The 20,492-nt window shown below is 40.5% G+C and overlaps 1 protein-coding gene across 6 annotated transcripts in view; it reads right to left on the minus strand.

The window, feature by feature from the left end:
* Nucleotides 1-6,107: 6,107 nt before the first annotated feature.
* Nucleotides 6,108-20,492, minus strand: part of LOC308667294 (interleukin-5 receptor subunit alpha-like) — a 63,235-nt gene continuing 48,850 nt past the window's right edge. For 3 of the 6 annotated variants that reach the window (XM_081326454.1, XM_081326455.1, XM_081326456.1), the window contains 5 exons: nt 19,592-19,618; nt 12,654-12,783; nt 7,923-8,016; nt 6,939-7,014; nt 6,108-6,245 (listed from right to left, as the gene is read on the minus strand). In XM_081326454.1, coding sequence (XP_081182580.1) covers nt 6,165-6,245; nt 6,939-7,014; nt 7,923-8,016; nt 12,654-12,783; nt 19,592-19,618 — 408 coding nt within the window. In that variant the 3' untranslated portion in view covers nt 6,108-6,164. Of the gene's footprint in view, nt 6,246-6,938; nt 7,424-7,922; nt 8,017-12,653; nt 12,784-19,591; nt 19,619-20,492 lie in introns of all 6 variants that reach the window. The other 3 variants (XR_014026254.1, XR_014026255.1, XM_081326457.1) reach the window with 3 other exon arrangements.

Genomic DNA, 20,492 nt, shown 5'->3' on the forward strand with positions numbered 1-20,492 from the left:
TGTCACGATGTATCACAACTTCTTTTCCCTTGCCGGAGCTGGGGTAGGTTCAGCTTTCGTGTGATGCATCTGGCCCGTGAGCCGGCAGTTTGACACTCCTGGTCTAGGGTGTAAAATAAATTCAATAGGTTTGAACCCACTCAGAATTGTAGTGATATTCCCAATTGGAAAACGTGTGTTTTATTTAGTACTGATGCGTTATTTAGTACTGATGTGTCATGCAGAAGCTGCACCCACCCCAGCTCCAGCAAGGGGAAAATCTCAATACGTTGCGTCATATGACATCCCTGCCCTAGACTGTTGGCAATGTATTTAAAAATATGTGTTAGGCATATGGTTATAGCCTACCTGGTTGGGTTGGAAATATATAAACCATGATGTTATAACCTTAAGGTGCTAATTGGCCAATGGGTGTATAAGTTTTTCCAACGGCCATAAGAGGGAGCTAGGAACGTGGCTTCTCTCTCTCTCTTTGCTCTCATTGTTTTTGCTTTTTGGCTTACTACTGTGTTAAACCTTAGGAACTGTGTACTTGACCTTCAGACCAGTAAGAAGACATTGTATTTTGGATACTCCCTGAACTGTTGCTGTTGCTTATCTGTTGTTATTCGTGTATGACCTGGACTGTTTATTCGGATTGTGTTTTTGTTTTTACCCCTAATAGTAAAGTATTTTTCTGTTTATCACAACTCAGTGTATCTGTGTGGTTACCGTGTGACTCTTACCCTCAGTACGCTTTTGCCTGTGTAGGTTCCTGATAACTCAAGAAGCACTTTGCTAACATTGGTTATGGGCCCAGATATGTACTGAGAGTTAGTACACACAGTATCATAGCTGAGTTTGTGTTAGCTATCCGGTGTAAAAATGGCACAAGAACAGTTGTCAGGCATCTCCTGGATAACCCGGTTGGATGGGACCAACTATGTTACATGGTCGACAAAGTGTTGCTTGCTGCTGCGCAAGGAAGGACTATGGGCTGTAGTTGATGACCCTCCAGATGTGACTGCTTGGGATCCAGAAGATGAGGATGATGCACAGAAGATAGCCAAGTTTAACCGTGACAATGAAAAAGCTCTATGCATAATTGGACTAACACTGAATGGCCAGCAGCTTGTCCATATTCATGGTGAGGTGTCTGCTGCTAGGTGTTGGGCCACTTTGCAACATATCTACATTTGTGATAGTGTGGGCGCACACATACACCTCACATGTAAACTGTTTAGGGCTCGTCTTCAAAAGAATGGGGATATGTTAGCCCATTTGAACTTCATGAAGACAACTCTGCAAGAACTACATGAGAACTGATTTTTTCAGAGCTGCATCAGGTTTATATCATCCTGTCCTCCTTAGACGACAGTTATGATGCATACATATCTTCTTTGGAAGTCCTGTCCAAAGATGAGATAACACTGCCAGGGATAACCGGAAGATTGCTGGAGGAGTCCAGAAGGAGGCAAGACAGAGACCAGCAGAGAGAGCCATCTCCACAAGAGGAACATCAGTATACTACTGCTTATACTGTTAAGAAATGCTATTCTTGTGGGGCTAAAGGGCATATAGCTAGGTTCTGTAGGAAGGGTAGAAAACAGAATGTGGATAGCAGTAGGAAGACAAAGAAGGACATTGGTTTGGCTGTTTCTGGTGAACCAACAACCATATGCAACGATCTGTGGGTGGTTGATAGTGGGGCTTCTCAATGTATCACCAAAGTCAAAGAGGGTTTTGTCCATATGAAACGCAGCAGTCAACATGTTTCACTGGCCAATGGTTGGAGGATGAAGGCCTCTGGTGAAGGTAATGCATACTGTCCATATATTGACGAACGTTTACCAATGCTGTATGTGCAGAAACTACAACTTAACCTTTTATCTGTAAAGGTATTGGTTAAGGCTGGGTTTGTGGTGACATTCAAGGGGGAGAAATGTATTATGGAGAGGAATGGAACCTGTGTTACTGCCAACCTAAAAAATGGTTTGTTTGTTCTCACTGGCAACCCGGTTAATATGACTAATGCTAACTATATGTGAGAACAAGAAGCCCCATGATGAGTGCATACATTTGCTTCATCGACAGGGCATGTGAACTTTACCACACTACGTAGGACTATTGAATTAGTGAAAGAGATACCTGAATTGCAATGCATGTAATCAGGAAAAGAGCAAGGCAACTCCTGCAAACAGGTTAAACGGTTTCAAGACCACTGTCCCTTTGGAAGTTGTATTTGCAGATCTTATCGGCCCCATGAAGCCTAGTTTAGGGGGATCATATTTTGTCCTGAGCATCATGGATCATTACTCTCGTTATGGGTTTTGTTACCTACTTAAAGGCAGACACGTTCCAACATTTTTCAAACTGGCTTAAGTTTGTAGAGAGAAAAACAAAGCGAAAAGTTCAGTGTATAATAACTGATAACGGCACTGAATTTACTAACAGGCGTTTTGTAGATATGCTACAATCAGCCGGCATTGAGCACAAGCGTTCAGCCCCCTTACAGGCCTCAACACAATGCATTTGTTGAGAGACGTGGGCAAACGTTACAAGCTATGATAAGAACTATGTTAACAGATTCTGGCTTAACAGGTAGACTATGGGGGGAGGCGGCAAAATGTGCAAACCATGTCCTAAATGTCGTGGTGAACTCTTCTACCGGTAAAATACCATACATGTTATGGCATGGCAGAAAACCAGACCTGGGTTACCAGCACACGTTTGGCACCCCAGCATGGGTTCACATTCCTGCACAACTCAGGAGTAAAGGCCAGCATAGGGCAAGGCAATTGTTTTTTGTGGGATATGAATCCAACCATAAATCTTATCGTTTTTGGGAACAAGGCACCACTAATATATATTGTAGTGCAAGTGCCAAATTCCTTGAGCACGTTGGTTGGGATAGGCCAGAGCAAGAAAATGTTAATACTGATCCTCTTGTATTTAAAAACTCCCCTGATAACATAACTAGAAATGATAATACATCTGTACCTGTAAAAGATGAAGATTCGATAGGGGAGATAAAGGAGGAAGAAGAGACATCAATACAAAGCCCCGTACAACTTAGGCGTTCAACGCGCAACAGACGTCCACTGATCGCTATGAGGCCAGTGTGATATGCCAAATTGACTTAGAGCCTTCTAATTATGATGAAATTAGGATGTATCCTGAAAAGGAACAGAAAGCATGGAAGGCTGCGATGGATAGGGAGTTAAAGTATTTGCAGGATCTAAAGGTCTACGGAAAAGCAAAACTGCCACCTGGTGAGCATGCAATAGGTTGCAATGGATATACAAGGCAAAGAAGGGTGTAGATGGGACTTACCCATAAGGCACAATTAGTAGCACAAGGTTTTGCTCAAACCACCGAGGACTATGATGAGGTGTTTACACCTAGTCTGAGGGCAATTAAGAGCAGCTTTAGTGTGGGTGGCTAAAAAAGCGATATACAGTAAATCATGTAGACGTAGAAACTGCATACCTACATGCTCCATTACAACACACCATTTATTTAAGAACACCACCAGGAGTGACCAAGAATATAGAAAACGATTGTTGGAAGTTAAAGAAAAGCCTCTATGGCTTAAAACAATTGGGTTTTGAGTGGAATAAGTGTATAGTCAATGAGTTGGATGCGATAGGTTTTGTAGCCAGTAATGCTGATCCATGTTTGTTTAGGAGAAAATATAACGGAGTACTGTCTTTACTTCTGCTGTTTACTGATGATATTGCAATAATAACAAAAACTGAGCAAAAAGCACAAAACATCATTTCAAGTTTGCAAAAGAAATTTACAATTAGAAACCTAGGGGAAATAAGCCACTATTTGGGGCTAGATATTGTAAAGACAAATAGAGGTTTCAAGGTTTCACAAGCCAGTAAAATAACTCGGTTGTTAAAAAGATATAACATGGAGCTTTGTAAACCAACAAAGACTCCGATGGCTCTGGATTTTAAGGACACTAATATTGAAAGTCCTGTTTTTGATAAAACTATATACCAATCCTTAATAGGTAGTCTTATGTATCTGAGTAATTGGACAAGACATTTCTTACAGTGTCAACCAATTAGCAAGATACAATAGTGAACCGACTCAGACACTGGCAAGTGGCTAAACGGGAATTGAGATATTTGAAGCAGTCTATTCACTACTCGTTATATTTAGAGCCAAATCGTGAGTTAATTCTCACAGCCTATGCAGACGCAAGTTTTGCCTCTGATACAAGCACTCGTAAATCAACTTCAGGGTTGGCTATAATGTTGGGTGATTCTATAATTGGATGGAAATCCATCAGACAGAAGCACATAAGCCTGTCTACGATGGAAGCCAAATTTTCATGTTTATCGGTTTTATGTACAGAATTGCTGGTGTACAAACAGTTATTGTTGGACATGGGCTTAACTGTAAAGGATCCATTTGTTGTATATGAGGACAACCAAGCTGCGATAAAGATGGCAATTAACGCTGCTGTCAGAACAAGATCCAAACATACAGATCTTCGTTACTTAAATGTCAGACAATGTGTCAAGGACAAACTAATACAACTAGAATATTGTTCAACTGATGAATATCGCAGACCATTTCATTAAGGTCCAAAGTGCTGTTAAACACAAGGCTAGTTGTGAAAAGATTGGCCTAAGATTATAAGAAGTTATATATTATCCTACCCAAAGGGGAGAATGTTAGGCATATGGTTATAGCCTATCTGGTTGGGTTGGAAATATATAAACCATGATGTTATAACCTTAAGGTGCTAATTGGCCAATGGGTGTGTAAGTTTTTCCAACGGCCATAAGAGGGAGCTAGGAACATGGCTTCTCTCTCTCTCTTTGCTCTCATTGTTTTTGCTTTTTGGCTTACTACTGTGTTAAACCTTAGGAACTGTGTACTTGACCTTCAGACCAGTAAGAAGACATTGTATTTTGGATACTCCCTGAACTGTTGCTGTTGCTTATCTGTTGTTATTCGTGTATGACCTGGACTGTTTATTCGGATTGTGTTTTTGTTTTTACCCCTAATAGTAAAGTATTTTTCTGTTTATCACAACTCAGTGTATCTGTGTGGTTACTGTGTGACTCTTACTATTCTCAGTACGCTTTTGCCTGTGTAGGTTCCTGATAACTCAAGAAGCACTTTGCTAACAATATGTATTTTAGTACTGATGTTATTGCTTATATATACACACACAGAGAGATCAACTGAACCAAAATACCATGAAAAATGTGCCACCCTTGGATAAGCCAAGTAAAAAATAAATGTTATTGAAAATATGAAAACAGAAACATCTAAAAAAAAAGATAGTTTATCCGTGAATGGACTTATCTATGAGTATATATTGTACCTTCCCTTAATGATTGTTTGGTCCAAAGTACTATCAGAATTTGCTTGTGCAAATTCTCCTACATTCAACTTTTATTTTTTGTACAGTTTTTTTGGAAGTTGGAATTCAAGGCTTTTAGAGAGTAGAGGAAAAGCTTATTTCTTTTGTTAAGAGGCATTTCATCTTCCCAGTATTCCAAAAGTGGGGAATAATTATTCAGTGTTTTTCATTTTAATCAAATGTCTGAAAGTGTCTTAACAATAACGAGGGAGAAACCCTCTGTGACTCAAAGAATGGTAGAAATCCATTCAATATATTAAGTGTTGACTATATACCCTGATCCATATGACAGGAATGAATAACAGATTTATCCCTGTTTTTACACATAAAAGAAATCTAGGCATCCACAGGGAAAAAAGTTTTAAAAAAAACAAAGCAAGTTGGTGAATGTAAACTCTGCCCTTTGTATGTGCACAGATAAATCTAGCCACACCTGGGCATTTGATGGCTCCTGGGGTACATCCAGCCCTTTGGCTGCCCTTGTCTGGACAACATGGATAGCTTTTATTTTGAAGGCAGCATTTTAAATTCAATTTATGTATGTGTGTGCATGCCTACACACCTTCACATTCCTATTAGTTCCACCCACTCCCAGTTTCTCATGTGACACCTTGGGAAAATAATTGCTCTAGCTCTTGCTTGACAGCCTCTAGTAACAGATCATTATCTTGAATCCCACTGTCTGAATTTATACAAATGCATTCATATTTTGAAAGAAACAGATAAACCATACACATATACACAGGTTTTCTTTTACTATTTTATTAGGGTAGGGTTTTTTGTAGTGGACAATGCCTCATACTTTGGGGGACATGGCAGTCATTTCTTCAACCACTGTTATTGATTCACTTCCTATTGGTACTGGGGTCACCCACTTCTAAGAAAAGAAAATATTCTTGCATTAATTCCTAAATGTCATGATTGTTCTCATTTCTACATCACAGCTCATTGCAAATACACATATCAAAACCCTTATCTTTTATTGCATATAAAGTAGTCTTCCAAGGATGATGAAGTGGTGAAGCTTTGGACTGGCACAGTTGAAGCCAGTTTCCAGTCACCATCTGCCATGAAAACAGTGGATAAGTTGGGCTAGTCGCTGCTAGCACAACTTATAGGACAAATGTTGGGGGGGGGGAATACCAGTAGGAAGAGAGAACAGGATGTGTGCCCCTTGAATTTTTGCCATTTGCCAAAACTCAGATTGAGGACAAGACACTCTTAGGGAGAGCAATTCTATGCCCTTGGGCTATGCAGGAAAACTCCTGTGTACTAGATAACTGAGTTTGTGGAGCTAATATATCTTCAGAATAACTTTTCTGTTAAGCTAGATTCATAATGGAAAAAAAATTCTTCATAGATTTTGGTCCTTAGATCTGGTCCTGAATCATTTAGGATGCTAAAAGTTCATAGCTAGAAGTACATTTCTGTTCTTTATTTATACTGACACAAATAAAAAAAGAACCAATTATTAACTTAGCATTAAAATTATAAAGTAGGTATGAAAGAGTTGTTCATGTACACATAAAATACTTTACAGATCATTTTATTTAGCATATTTCGAACCCACCTCCACATTCTTTTCATGTTGCCACATATCTTTTGGTTGGGGGACTGGATCAGTAAGTTTTTCCCATATGTGGTGCCTGTACAAAGAAAGATTTGGAGCATTATCCCATATTCTTCTCATGAAATAACTTGCTATATTTGCCTGAAAATGTGCAGCAGCATTGACACAACATACTTTTAAAATATAGACTAGTAATTCTGTGTATTTAATTGTATCAATCCTACAGGGTCTGAGCAGAACAAAAAACACTAGAAAAACCAATAAGTGCATTGAGCCATCTTTTAGAAAACTAGATGCAAAAATAAGCATAGGGTTCAGATAGATTCTGTCCCATTAAAATAGAAAAGGCTTTCTTCTGAACCTTTATTAACCCAAACCAATTGCACCAAAGGAAAAGAATAAACAGGCAGTATATTTTAAAAAGGTATCTGAGGACAACAGCCAAGAGGAATTCCTACAGCAGGCAACTGGAGGACAAAATCATTCTGAGAAAAAAAGGAACAAGATAAGAAAAAGTAGTGAGAAATCACTGAAATAAAAATAAATAAAAAGAACAGTATCTGTTACAAAAAAAGATCTAATGCAGAAGATAGGTTTTTGTTAGACCTATATCCATAGTAATCAGCAAAATGTATCTTGCCATTTCTTTAGATTCTTTTGTTCTGCTCTTCTTATGAAGTAAATTTAACCTAATTATTGTGTAACAATGGTTGTATTCAATCTATGTTTATTGTTATGTCACATAAACAATTTTCTTTATTAAGGAAAGATACAAACTTAGTAAAGTTTGCGTAGGTAAAAACATCTATTCTTTACATCTTTCTCAATAACTGCATCTTGTCTAGTTGACCGTTATGCTGAAGAAGTGCTGATTTGCACTTGAATTTTTAAAGGGCTAGTTTTATCAACTGCTAGGACAAAAAGATGCTAAAGTGAAAGCTGTTTTCTGTGTCTTCATAACAATGAAAAATAATTAAATTTTACCTTTTACAAATCAAAGTCAAGAGCACAATTATTAGCATGGTTCCAAGTGCAGCAAAGACTAAAGGCAGTGTAGGGAATGTATCAGGATCAGTACCTGAAACAATAGCAAGGCTTAGTATTCATATACTGATTTATTTAAAGATATTCAGACACACATGATTACAGAGCAATGAAGAAGCAGCCCTTTCTTTTGGTGGGGAAAAAAAGCCAACAGATACCTTTGACCCTAAATGTACCATTATTTTAATATGGATAGTTAATGAAATAATTTTTAATATAGCTATATATAAATATAGTATTAGCAGGAAAATAAAACAAATTGGAACAAATACGGATTTGTACATTTCTATTTAGGAAATCATGTACATATTGGCCGCTACTTTTTTTTAGGAGAGCAAAATTAGGTGCTCATCTAAGAAAGGCAAGTGAACACTAAACAGAATTACAAATGTATTCATTTTCATGTTTTCAGCCAACCTGTATCAGGTATTTTATAGGAAATTTCTCATTAAAATGATCCTTCAGTGGAGAAAATAATTTTAGCTCTTCAAATCTGCTGTGAGTTTGAGGGGTGGGGGGTGGCAGCAGATTTTGGAGAAGGAAATGTTTAAACTTTGTTTTGAAACTGGCTTTAGCAGTAATATAGTCTAGATTGGTGTCCCTCCATTTTTAGCAATCCAATCATCTTGTCTCAAATTCAAAGCATCATTAAAACTTGAGAGAAAAACTAATAATCCAAAAGGAGAATTTTGAATTTAGAGCTTCCTTATCATTAATCATTCTGGGAGTTGAAGTCCACAAGTCATAAAAGGGCCATAGTTCCCCATCTCTGGCTAGCTGGTGACTTTCAGTGTGGATGTCATTTTGGATCTAAGAAAATGGCAAAACCAATCTTGTTGTTTTTCTGCTACCATCAAAGAATGTAAAAAGTATTTTTAAAAATGAATCCATTATCTTCAGAATAAAGTTGATAAGGAATTGGGAATATTTGTGAAGGGAGGAAGAGTAATTTGATTTTATTGGGATAATAAAATCTCCACCCCGAGATCTCTCGTTTGTGGATTCCCTCAGGGGTTGGTCCTCTCTCCCCTCCTGTTCAACATCTACATGAAGCCGCTGGGTGAGCTCATTCGTGGTTTTGGGGTGGGGTATCACCAGTACGCTGATGATACCCAACTTTTTCTTTCCACCCCGACCCAACCCAGTGATGCCCTCACCGTGATGTCCCGTTGCCTGGAGGCGGTCCGGGTTTGGATGGGGAGAAACAGGCTTTGTCTCAATCCTAACAAGACTGAGTGGCTGTTCATACCGGCATCTCGGGCTGACCAGCCTTCTCCATCATTAACAATAGGGGATGAGGTATTACCACCCGTTGATAGGGCTTGCAACTTGGGCGTCCTCCTGGATTCACGGCTCAGTTTGGAAGATCATATAGGAGCCGTGACCAGGGGGGCTTTTGCCCAGATTCGCTTGGTGCGCCAGTTGCGTCCCTATCTGGACCAAGATGCTCTACGTACAGTCACTCATGCGCTCGTGACCTCCCGGTTAGACTACTGCAATGCCCTCTACATAGGGCTGCCCTTGAGGACCACCCGAAGGCTTCAACTGGTGCAGAATTCAGCCCGCATGAGTTTTGATGGGAGCTTCCCAATACTCCCGTATAACACCTCTTCTCTGTGAGCTACATTGGCTTCTGGTTACCCTCCGGGTGAGATTCAAGGTGCTGGTAATGACCTATAAAGCCCTAAATGGCTTGGGTCCGGACTATCTAAGGGAACACCTGCTGCCGGCATCATCTTCCCATCGTCCTGTGCACCCCCACAGGGAGGGCCTTCTCAGGGTACCGCCGGTTAATGAATGCTGGCGGGTTATTCCCAGGGGAAGGGCGTTCTCTGTGGGTGCGCCTGCCCTATGGAACCAACTACCCACGGAACTTAGGACTGCCCCCGACCTTTGCTCATTTCGCCGGGACCTGAAAACTTGGCTCTTCGATCTGTTTGGTCCAGACTGTGGGGTTGTTAATTTAACTGGGTTTTAGATTTACTCATGGGGCTTGAATTTAATTTAATTGTTTTAATTGTTTTTAATTTTTAGTATTCATGGTTTCAACTGCCCTGTAAACCGCCCTGAGTCCTACGGGAATAGGGCAGTATACAAATCCAATAAAATAAAATAAATAAATAAATAGTATTTAAAAATAAAATTATGTTTATTATTGTTTATTATGATGGGATACAACAAATATCTCCTTGGCATTAGAAGTGATTATCATATCAATGAAGAAAAGAATATTACATCACAAACTAAAGATGCCAGAAACAAATGGATTGTCATGGTTTTCATATTTTTCTGTTGTTTTGTGTGTGTGTGTGTGCACACTCCAAGCCCATATTACACTGGTCATTAGATCTTTTTTCATTTTTAAAGTTAATTTTAATTTTTTCAAAAGGAATTATGGATCCAGATTTTACTATACTTTAGGGTTACCCCCTCAGAGGCCGCCAAAGCCCAGGCCCTCCCAGCCCCGCTCCCCTCTGTCGCACTCTGCAGCTGTGATCTCAAGGCCTTAGTAAAGTGTCTTTTGTAGCAGAAGCTCACGCAAAGTGAGGTGGCAGACTCTCGTCGTCAAAGGGGGGGGCTTTCAGGAACAAAGATGACCAGCTCCTAGCCCCAATAGTCAATGCATGACTGTATTTAACAGCCCCAGGCAGTCATAGCAGCAATAGTCAATGATTTCACAGCGACCGTTTGGAAACAAGTGGGGTCGGGAAACCACAGCTCCAGGCAGCAATAGGAACATGAACGAAGGTAGTCAGCATTCTGCAGTAACAGCTCACCCCACAAGGGCAACTCCCCATAATGTCTATAACTTGCACAAGTAACAATAATCAAAGTTTGGATGGCCGCTAGTCTCCAAAGCAGTAACGACCTGCCTCTCCTTCTCTTCTGTCATTGCTCGCAGCCTCAGGTCTTGTTGGTGTCAAAACCCCACCCCACTTTCCTTTATTGTTAAAATCTAAATTTAGCAACCCCAGTAACTTTCTCTCTCACTCTCTCTCTTGCCTCCGCTCGGGATATCCCCCCTGCAAAAGAAAGCAGTAAAATTCCACCTTCTCACTCTCTCTTACTCTCTCCTTCCCTCTCCTTCACAGAAAGGGATCAGCTAAAACCTCAAATCCCTCTTTGACTTCACCTGGTCTCTCTCCGACAACAGCAGCCACCCCCACCCCCTTTCCTCCTTTTTGTTTCCTTCCGCCCAATCCACGCCTGCCGTGCCCAAAACTGGCAACAGGTGTCCAAGCTTCCCTCTCCCCGGGCAGGCTCCTGGAAAGCCTTTCAGCCAGCCTTGCTACAATACCATATTTCAAATGATAACACTACTAATCTTTTCCAGAATTTACCAATCACTATTTTAACTATATACTGTATCTCTATATATTTGATGCCTTTGAGTCAATCTCAACTCTAGGCAACTGCCTGAACATGTCCCTGCAGTTTTCTTGACAAGACTTTGGAAGTGATTTGCTGTTGCCTTGCTGGCTTTCTGACTAAAGTGAGAAAAAACTTACAATCTCTTGGTTTCTAGCCTGGTGCCTTAACCAGTGTACCACACTGGGTCTCTATACATGCTGATAATAAGAGTGTAATCATAGTTCCAATGTGTTTCAGTGTTATATTCAAGAAATAGATTTAACCATGCTAATTATGCATTTATGACAATCTTTGGTTTTGTGATAGGACTGGTTCTTACAAATATATTGCTTTACAATTATCTTGCCACCACAGATTCTATAGGTACTATTCACCTTTTCTTACTCCAACATTTTGGTGAAAATTATTTGTCAGATGTGCCAGTTTTACGTGAATGAGCATCTATGAAGTATCTGTGATGAATTAATTTCAAATTAGTTCCAATTGTTTATGCCAGTATGGATTTATTTGTTGCCAATTCTATTCAAATATCAGTGTCAGGAGCAAATAACCAGGAGTGTTTGTTAAGTTCACAGCACTAGTCTTTGTCAACTAACGTTCAGTGTTAATTTGGCACTAAATAAGGGTCAATGGAATTCAAGGGGGACTGGACTTGGATCTTTTGTGGCAACACAAAAACTACAAACTGATGATGTGTTTACTCTGCCTTCCAGCTGTGCCTTCTTTTCTCCTACAATCACATTCTGTAACCCAGAATTACATTCTGTAATCTAAATCTAAATTTAATAACCTATTATACATTTTAGTTATATAGTTTTTTGAGTCTCCCAAATCAAGTATTAATTTTCACATTTCATTAATATCTTATGTATTTTAGCGTCTTAGTGAAACACAATAATAATTGTTGCCAAATGACCCATGGTAGTGGAATAGGTTGTTATCATGTTTTAATTTTTTTTTACTTTAAATTGGAATTTTATTCACATAAACATATTTAAACTGTAATAACTTATTTATTACAATTCTTCAATATAGTAGCAGAAATAGGATTTTTTATGTTTGGAGAATTTAAATTTATTATATCTACTCTAAGATTGCTTGAATTAAAAGTAGAATTCATAGTCTGAGAATTTTTTAAAACCTTGTTACCAAAGTATATTGGGGAATTACCTAAATATATTAATATTATCTTATTTTTCAATGATCATTTCGATAGTAGGAAGCTCTTAACCACCAGCTGACTATTAAGAGGAATGTTAGCATCAAGCAGGAGAAATAATTAAGGAAAAAATAAATTACCAAACTCAATAGGTTCACTCCATTCTCCATTCATTTCTTTTGAAATTGTACACACAGTGTGTCCAATTGTGCGAATTCTCAAGATATATTTTGCAGGCTTTGCAAAATTGAAGTATGTTTTTCCTGTTACCTAAAAACAAAATATTTACCTACTTAAATTTTTGCTTGATGAAATAATGTTCAATATAAAAATATACTTTATCTTGAATCAATCACATAGTTGGGCCAAATGCAAGGGTTTTCTGTTTTGCTCCCAACTGATTGGACAAAAAGTAAACTCAGTATTCATCTCCAAAAACAATCAATAAACTAACAGTTAAGGTGTAGATTTAGAATGTGTCTAAATATCTTCAATCTTCCAGGTTTAAGCTACAAACTGTCAGAATCCATTTATATTTCATTTCTAACTATCTTTTCTGTGCAACCGAAATCTCACCCCACCCCCCTGGATTCTGCCATTCCCAAGGAGAAGAGGGAACAAGCATGGGTTTTTATTGCTTTCACTTCCTTTCCTTAGATGTAACTTTTTGTTTATTCTGCCTTCCTGCAATCCATCACAATAAGATAAATGAGAGGCATTTTCCCTCTCATCTTACAGGCAACTAAGAAAGGGGGAGGGGAATAAATCCCTCTAGAATCTGGTTTGTTTCTCTGGATTGAATGGGGGGGGGATAATTCTGCTATGAATGGACTAATGTTTCTCCTTTTCCCATGAGGGGCTTACCACATGGAACTTGGCTGATCCGGAACTGACTGAATGAACTTGGGATGGGGCTTGCTTGGGGACATTTAAAAATATCGATCTGTGAAGGGATTTCTCAGATCCTGTCTATTATGCCCTCTATCATCTATGTCTTAGTAAAACTTCCTGCTTGGATAACCTCATCTCCAAGAGTTTTTCTTTCTTAAGATGTGGATTGAAGTGGGTTCTCATATTAGATAGGATCTGCATTAAGAATCAACCTGGAAGGAAGAACCTTACTGGGGGACTTTTCAAAAAATACAATGTCTAACAACAAGGCAGGGAAAGAGGGAAGCCCCATGGAAAGGGAACTTTCCCCCCCGACCAAGATGGGGCAGCCACCAACCCAAATGGAAGCAAGAGATGGAGAGCTCCCTGCATGTCAGTGAAGAGGATGCACCACATGCAGACTGGATCCTAGAGAAAGCTATTGACCTGATGAAAAAAACCCTTGGCTCACTAAGGGAAGAGAAACTTGAGTCCCACAGACACACCAGCTCCTAGAGCTGCAGCTGGGGAGACAGTGGGGGGGGGGATCTGGAACCTGTAGCACTGGGGACATCCACTGAACCTGGAGCTACCACCTCAGCAGCACTCAGCCCTGCACCGACCTGCAGACAGGGAGCAGGATGGGGTGGCAATGCCACCAGTGGCGTAGACACCAATCCATTCAAAGACTCCCACCTCTGGAAGCAAAATTCAAGGGGGAGCTGCCATGTTTGGGCTTTTTCCTAACTCAAGCCCTCAGTTATATGGAAGAATATGGATAGGACATCCCTAGTGACAAAGCCCGCATCTGCATCATGCAATCCGCCCTGGACAGACTGGCTGCAGACTGGGTGGTGAACCTGCATGACTCCAATGCCCCAGAACTCAATAACTTCAACCGGTTCATGTCATCCTTGAGGAGGTGATTTGAGAACATTTTGGCTGATCGTAAGGCCCGGGAGAGAATCAAAACAGTGAGGCAGGGCAGACGGCCGGTGGCTGAATACACACAAGAATTCCGGGCCATTGCCAACAAGCTGAACTGGCCAGAAGACATCCTCCTTAGCCATTTCAAAGACGAAGTAAACTGCAATCTGTGTGATGCTTGCCTGCCTCAAGGAGACCCACACCACCTCGATGACTGGTACGTCCTGGCAGAGGAGGTGGAGATAGACCTACTGAAGAGGCACTGCTGAGGGAAACCACGGGCCCGCCTGCCTCCCGAGCAAATACGAGCCAGCAAAACCACTGGCTATGGCTAAGAGATCAACGGGCTGTTTCAAATGTGGGAGAGAGGGCCACCACGCCACAGAATGCTGCTCAAAAGCCCCTCAGCAGAAATCAGACCCATCACCAGCCAGGAGATCAGGAAAGTCCCCAGCCAAACCAAAAGAACCCACCATGAGGGGGATAGAGGCTACAGAATCCCAAACCCCTGCAAAGGAATGCGAAAGAACTCCAGCCTACACCACAGGGGCTGTGGGCACCTCGGAGGACAGCTCAGAAGGCGAAACCCTGGTAAGTGGATCCATTCCACGCATCCTCAAGTCAGTGACTATATTAACTCCCTCCATGCCCAAAGCTGTCAAAGTGAAAGTCTTAATAGACTCTGGCTGCACCTGCTGCCTCATTAGCCCGACGCTAGTGGGGAACTTGGGCATTTCAGTGAGGTGAGTAAAGCAACCTATTTCCTTTGGCCAGTTAGATGGGTTCATAGAAGGGGGGGGTCCCACCTACCCTAGCCACCTTACCAGTTCACCTGTCCCTGGGGACCTATGAGGAAGATATAACATTTGTAGTTACCCCAGGAATGGAATGCCCAATGATTTTAGGGCTGGAATGGTTAAAGAAATGGAACCCCTGGGTAAATTGTAGGACAGCAGAACTCAACTTCCCAGAGGGGAAGCGTGTGAACTCAGAAAACCAAAAGCCCCCCCCCCAAACCCAAGGAGCAGAGATAGCATCAGTGGGGGAAGAGAAGGGGTTACCAGAAATACCGGAAGAATACCGGGACCTTGCTGAAGTTTTCAGTGAGGAACTGGTGGATGAGCTCCCTCCTCACTGACCCATAGACTGTGCTATAGAAATCAAACCCAGGGCAAAACTCCTGAAGCCCAGGCTGTATTCCATGAGCCCTAAAGAGATGGAGGAGATGGAAAGATTCATAAATAAAAATTTAGAAAGGGGATTTATTGAACCTGCCAAACCCAAAGTGGCCGCTCTGGTGCTATTTAGAGAGAAGGACAGCACTACATGCTTATGCATGGATTACCACTCCCTAAATGCAATTAAGTGAAAATAATCTGTATCCCTTAACCCCCATGAAAGATATGCTATCCCACCTATCTAAAGGAAGGATTTTTACCAAACTAGACCTAAAAGAAGCATACTACCGCATTAGGATCAAGGAAGGGGATGAATGGAAGACTGCATTTAATTGTCCAATGGGTTGCTACCAGTTCAAAGTTCTGCCGTTTGGACTGCAAGGGCCCCCCCGCAGTTTTTATGCAATTAATCAATGAAGTGCTAAGACAGCACCTATTTAAGGGGGTCCTGGTTTACTTAGATGACATCCCTATCTTCACTGAGACCAAGGAGGAGCACATTAAACTAGTCAGAGCAGTTCTAAAAAAGTTGCGGGTCGCCCACCTATATGCAAAATTATCGAAATGTGAATTCCACCAGGAAAGAATAGACTACCTGGGGTATTGCATATCCCTGCAGGGCATCGAAATGGACCCCAATAAGATCAGGGCAGTATTAGAATTGGCAACCCCTGTACACAGAAGCAATTACAAAGTTTCCTGGGTTTTGCAAATTTCTACTGCCAATTCATCCCTTCATTTGCCCAAATAGCCCTGCCTCTCACTAACTTAGCTATTGCTAAGCACATTGATTTGTGCTTAGAGTGTAAGCCGCCCTGAGTCTTCGGAGAAGGGCGGGATATAAATGGGATTAAAATAAAAAATAAATAAATAAAATAAATCGTTGAAAATGAGAGGGGGGCAGTGAAACCCAGCCAGCCCCTGAAATGGACAATGGAATGTCAAGCAGTATTTAAGAGGCTTAAGAGGCTTTTCTCTGCCGAGCCCATACTGAGACACCCAGATCTTGATAAACCTTTCGTAATACAGGCAGCTGCAAGCAATGTGGTGGTGGGAGCTGTTTTAGTACAGGAAAATGACGAGGGGGTACTGCAACTGTGTGTGTATACTTCCAGGAAACACAGAGACAGAACTACGTTGGCCCATCTGGGAGAAGGAGGTGTACGCTGTGAGGGCAGAGGCATGGTCGTTACTTACATGGTGTCATTTCCTTGAAGGAAATAAAATCCCCTTCCAGGTTTGGACAGACCACAAAAATTTGGAAGCGCTAAAAACACCCATGAAACTGACTCCTGCTGGTCTCAGCATTTTCACCGATTCCGTTTCACACTTAAACACATACCGGGGGAAAAGAATTTCCTGGCAGATGCACTGTCTCGCATCACATGGGTCACTGACTCTAAAACACTTGTGCCCGGACAACAACTGGCAGCAGCAGTAACCACCAGGGGCCTATGAAGCCGCAGCTGGATAGCTAAACTGGGATTGAATTCTGGAAAGTCCTTGGAAACAGATAAATGGTTCCAGAAAAATAGACATGTGTGCACAATCAAAGATGGATTACCCTGGGTGGGGGGAAGTTATACATACTGGCCACCCAGAGGATCAATTTCATGCAGTTGTGCCATGATACAAAATCATCAGGACATTTTGGATTTGTAAAAACCTTACACTTAACTTAAAGGGAATTTTGGTGGCCATCCATGAAAAAGGACATAGAAAGCTACGTGGCCAGCTGCCAAATGTGTGCGATGGCTAAGAGGCTGCAAGGAAAGTCACCCGGACTGTTACAACCAGTGGCAACCCCCCCAGCCCTCTGGAAAGAAATAGCCATGGACTTTATAGTGGAATTACCAGAAAGCAATGGGAACACTGTCATCTGGGGGGTTATGGATCTGTTTTCTAAACAGGTGCACTTTATCCCTTGCCGAAAGATTCCCCCTGCAAAAACCTTAGCAAAACTATTCGTGCAGCACATTTACAGACTGCATGGAGCACCTCTACGCATCATATCTGATAGGGGGGTACAATTTATGTCAAAAATTTGGAAGGAATTTTTATCCCTCTTTGGAACTACTCAGGGACTAACATCTAGTCGTCATCCTCAGGGGAATGGTCAATCGGAACGTGGGAACTCTGTACTTGAGCAATACTTAAGATGCTTTATTAATTTCCAACAATCTAATTAGACGGACCTATTCCCTTTTGCAGAAATTGCTTACAATAACGCAGTCCACTCCAGCACAGGCTACACTCCTTTTCAAATAGCCACCGGTCAAAGTTTCAACCCTATGCCAGAACTAATCCCAAATGAACCAGAAATCTCATCGCTGAAAGAATGGATTGCACTATTGCAAAAAACCTGGCCAATCTTTAGGAAAGCTTTAGACAAAGCTATGCAGGCATACAAAGCACAGGCAGACAAAAAGAGAGTTGATCCCACACCATTCAGGGTAGGAGAAATGGTATATCTATCTACAAAATACCTAAAATCCCTACAGCCCTGCAAAAAACATGGATCAAAATATATAGGACCTTTTCCAATTAAAAGAATCATAAATCCAGTAACAGTAGAATTAGAACTACCCAATAACCTTAGCCAAATACATCCAATCTTTCACTGCAGTTTGCTAAAAAGGGAAACACAGTCACCTTTACAGCCAAAAACCCCACCACCACCTTCAATCATGGTTGAAGAAGAACAACACTTCGAAGTAAAAGAAATCCTAGACTCTAGAAAGTATCATGTGAGTATTCAATATTTGGTAGCTTGGAAACACCTTCCCTAATCAGAAAAAGAGTGGGTCAATAAACACCACATCAGAGCACTAAAACTAGTTTCATACAGAATACCCCAACAAGCCAGGCTAAAGTTTATAATTTTGTCTCATCTACAGGTGGATCTCTCCCATCTTTAAGGGGAGCAGGATGTCAGAATCCATTTATATTTCATTTCTAACTATCTTTTCTGTGCAAACCGAAATCTCACCCCACCCCCCTGGATTCTGCCATTCCCAAGGAGGGGAGGGAACAAGCATGATTTTTATTGCTTTCACTTCCTTTCCTTAGATGTAACTTTTTGTTAATTCTACCTGCCTGCAATCCATCACAATAAGATCAATGAGAGGTATTTTCCCTCTCATCTTATGGGCAACTAAGAAAGGGGGGGGGAATAAATCCCTCCGGAATCTGGTTTGTTTCTCCGGATGGAATGTGAGGGGGAGGAAATGATTCTGCTACAAATGGACTAATGTTTCTCCTTTTCCCACGAGGGGCTTACCACGTGGAACTTAGCTGATCCAGAACTTACCGAATGATCTTGGGGTGGGGCTTGCTTGGGGACATTTAAAAATATCGATCTGTGAAGGGATTTCTCAGATCCTGTCTATTATACCCTCCATCATCTATGTCTTAGTAAAAGTTCCTGCTTGGATAACCTCATCTCCAAGAGCCTTTCTTTCTTAAGATGTGGATTGAAGTGGATTCCGACATTAACTTTCCTAATTTAACAGTGCACATTCATATATTCCAAGAAATGCCATAGAAAAAGGAGGGACACTTCATTGCTGTGGCTGTGGAGAACATTTTTTTTAAACTGAGGGTAGAAGATTCTGGATTACTTACAAAATTTAGAAGTCCAGCACCTAAGGGGCCTGATGGTTGCTTTTTATGCTATATCTGATTTTCTTGGATTAAACTTGATTCCTTTTGTATGAAAAGGAAAAATATCTGTTTTTCTGTATGAAGGAAAAATATCTGTTTTTCTGTATGAAGCAAATAACTGATCTTGAAAAATATATCACTGTGACCACCTAATTTTAAGACCTATATGTCCATTTCTCCCTTCCTTAGCAGCAGTTTCCAATGAAATTTCTTGCTGTGTGATCTTTCATACTAGTATTATTCTGTCTACTTTTATTTATAAAAATATTTCTGATGAAAAATGAAATTCTGCCCAACTATCAATTTTGTTCCTGTGTCTCTTCATATTTAGAGCTCCTGGAAAATTTTCAACAATATTTTCAATTTTGGATCCAATCTGAATAATCTAGACAGAATGAGATGATGAAACAAATGGCAATTTATTAGATGACAACACTTACATTCATGACTGTATTCCTGTGTTCATCCTTGAAAATAAAGGGGAAAAATAAAATAGTTACTAGTACTGGTAATTTTGTCCTTTTCGAAACTAGAATACATTTCCCACAGTCAGTTGTTTATAATAATTATAATAATGGTCAAATAGTCTTTAGTGAAAAGAAGGTGTTGGGAAGGATGAGTATTTATTTACTTTCCCTTTAAACACTATTATTTATGTTACATTATAGGAAACATTTCTTTGGAGACATTCCTACATTGAATCTCTGAACCAATTATCATTCAATTCTGTCCCCATTTCTTACAAATATTGTACAGGTAATCTTTGACTTACAACTGAAAAAAGTGATTTATGACTGTTTTTAACACTTATGACCACTGCAGCATCCTCATGATCACATGATCAAAATGCAAACATTTGGCAACCGACTCATATTTATGATGGTCACAGTGTCCCAGGGTCATGTGATCACCCTTTGTGACTTTCTGACAAGCAAAGTCAGTGGGGAAGCCAGATTCACTTAACAATTGTGTTATTAATTTAAACAACTACAGTGATTCACTTAACAACTGTGGCCAGAAAGGTTGTAAAATGAGGCAAAATTCACTTTACAACTGTCTCACCTAGCAACAGAAATTGTGAGCTCAATTGTGGTCATAAGTCGAGGACTACCTGTACTAGAGAAGCACTAGCCAGTCCCTGTATACTATTTTCCCTATTGATTTCATGCCACTCCTCTAATTCTTTGCTAACTATACAACTGAAAAGAAAAAAGTTGTTTCTGTTCATCTACTCCCTTTCATTTGTTCTAGGCCCAGTAGCATTTATTTTTTATCGGGTCATTTATCTTTTGAGCAGACCTATGTTTCCCCCCCTAAATATTACTCTTTTATTTTAATTAC

This window comes from Vipera berus (genome assembly GCF_964194415.1).
Source record: "Vipera berus genome assembly, chromosome: 4".
Lineage (NCBI taxonomy): Eukaryota > Metazoa > Chordata > Lepidosauria > Squamata > Viperidae > Vipera > Vipera berus.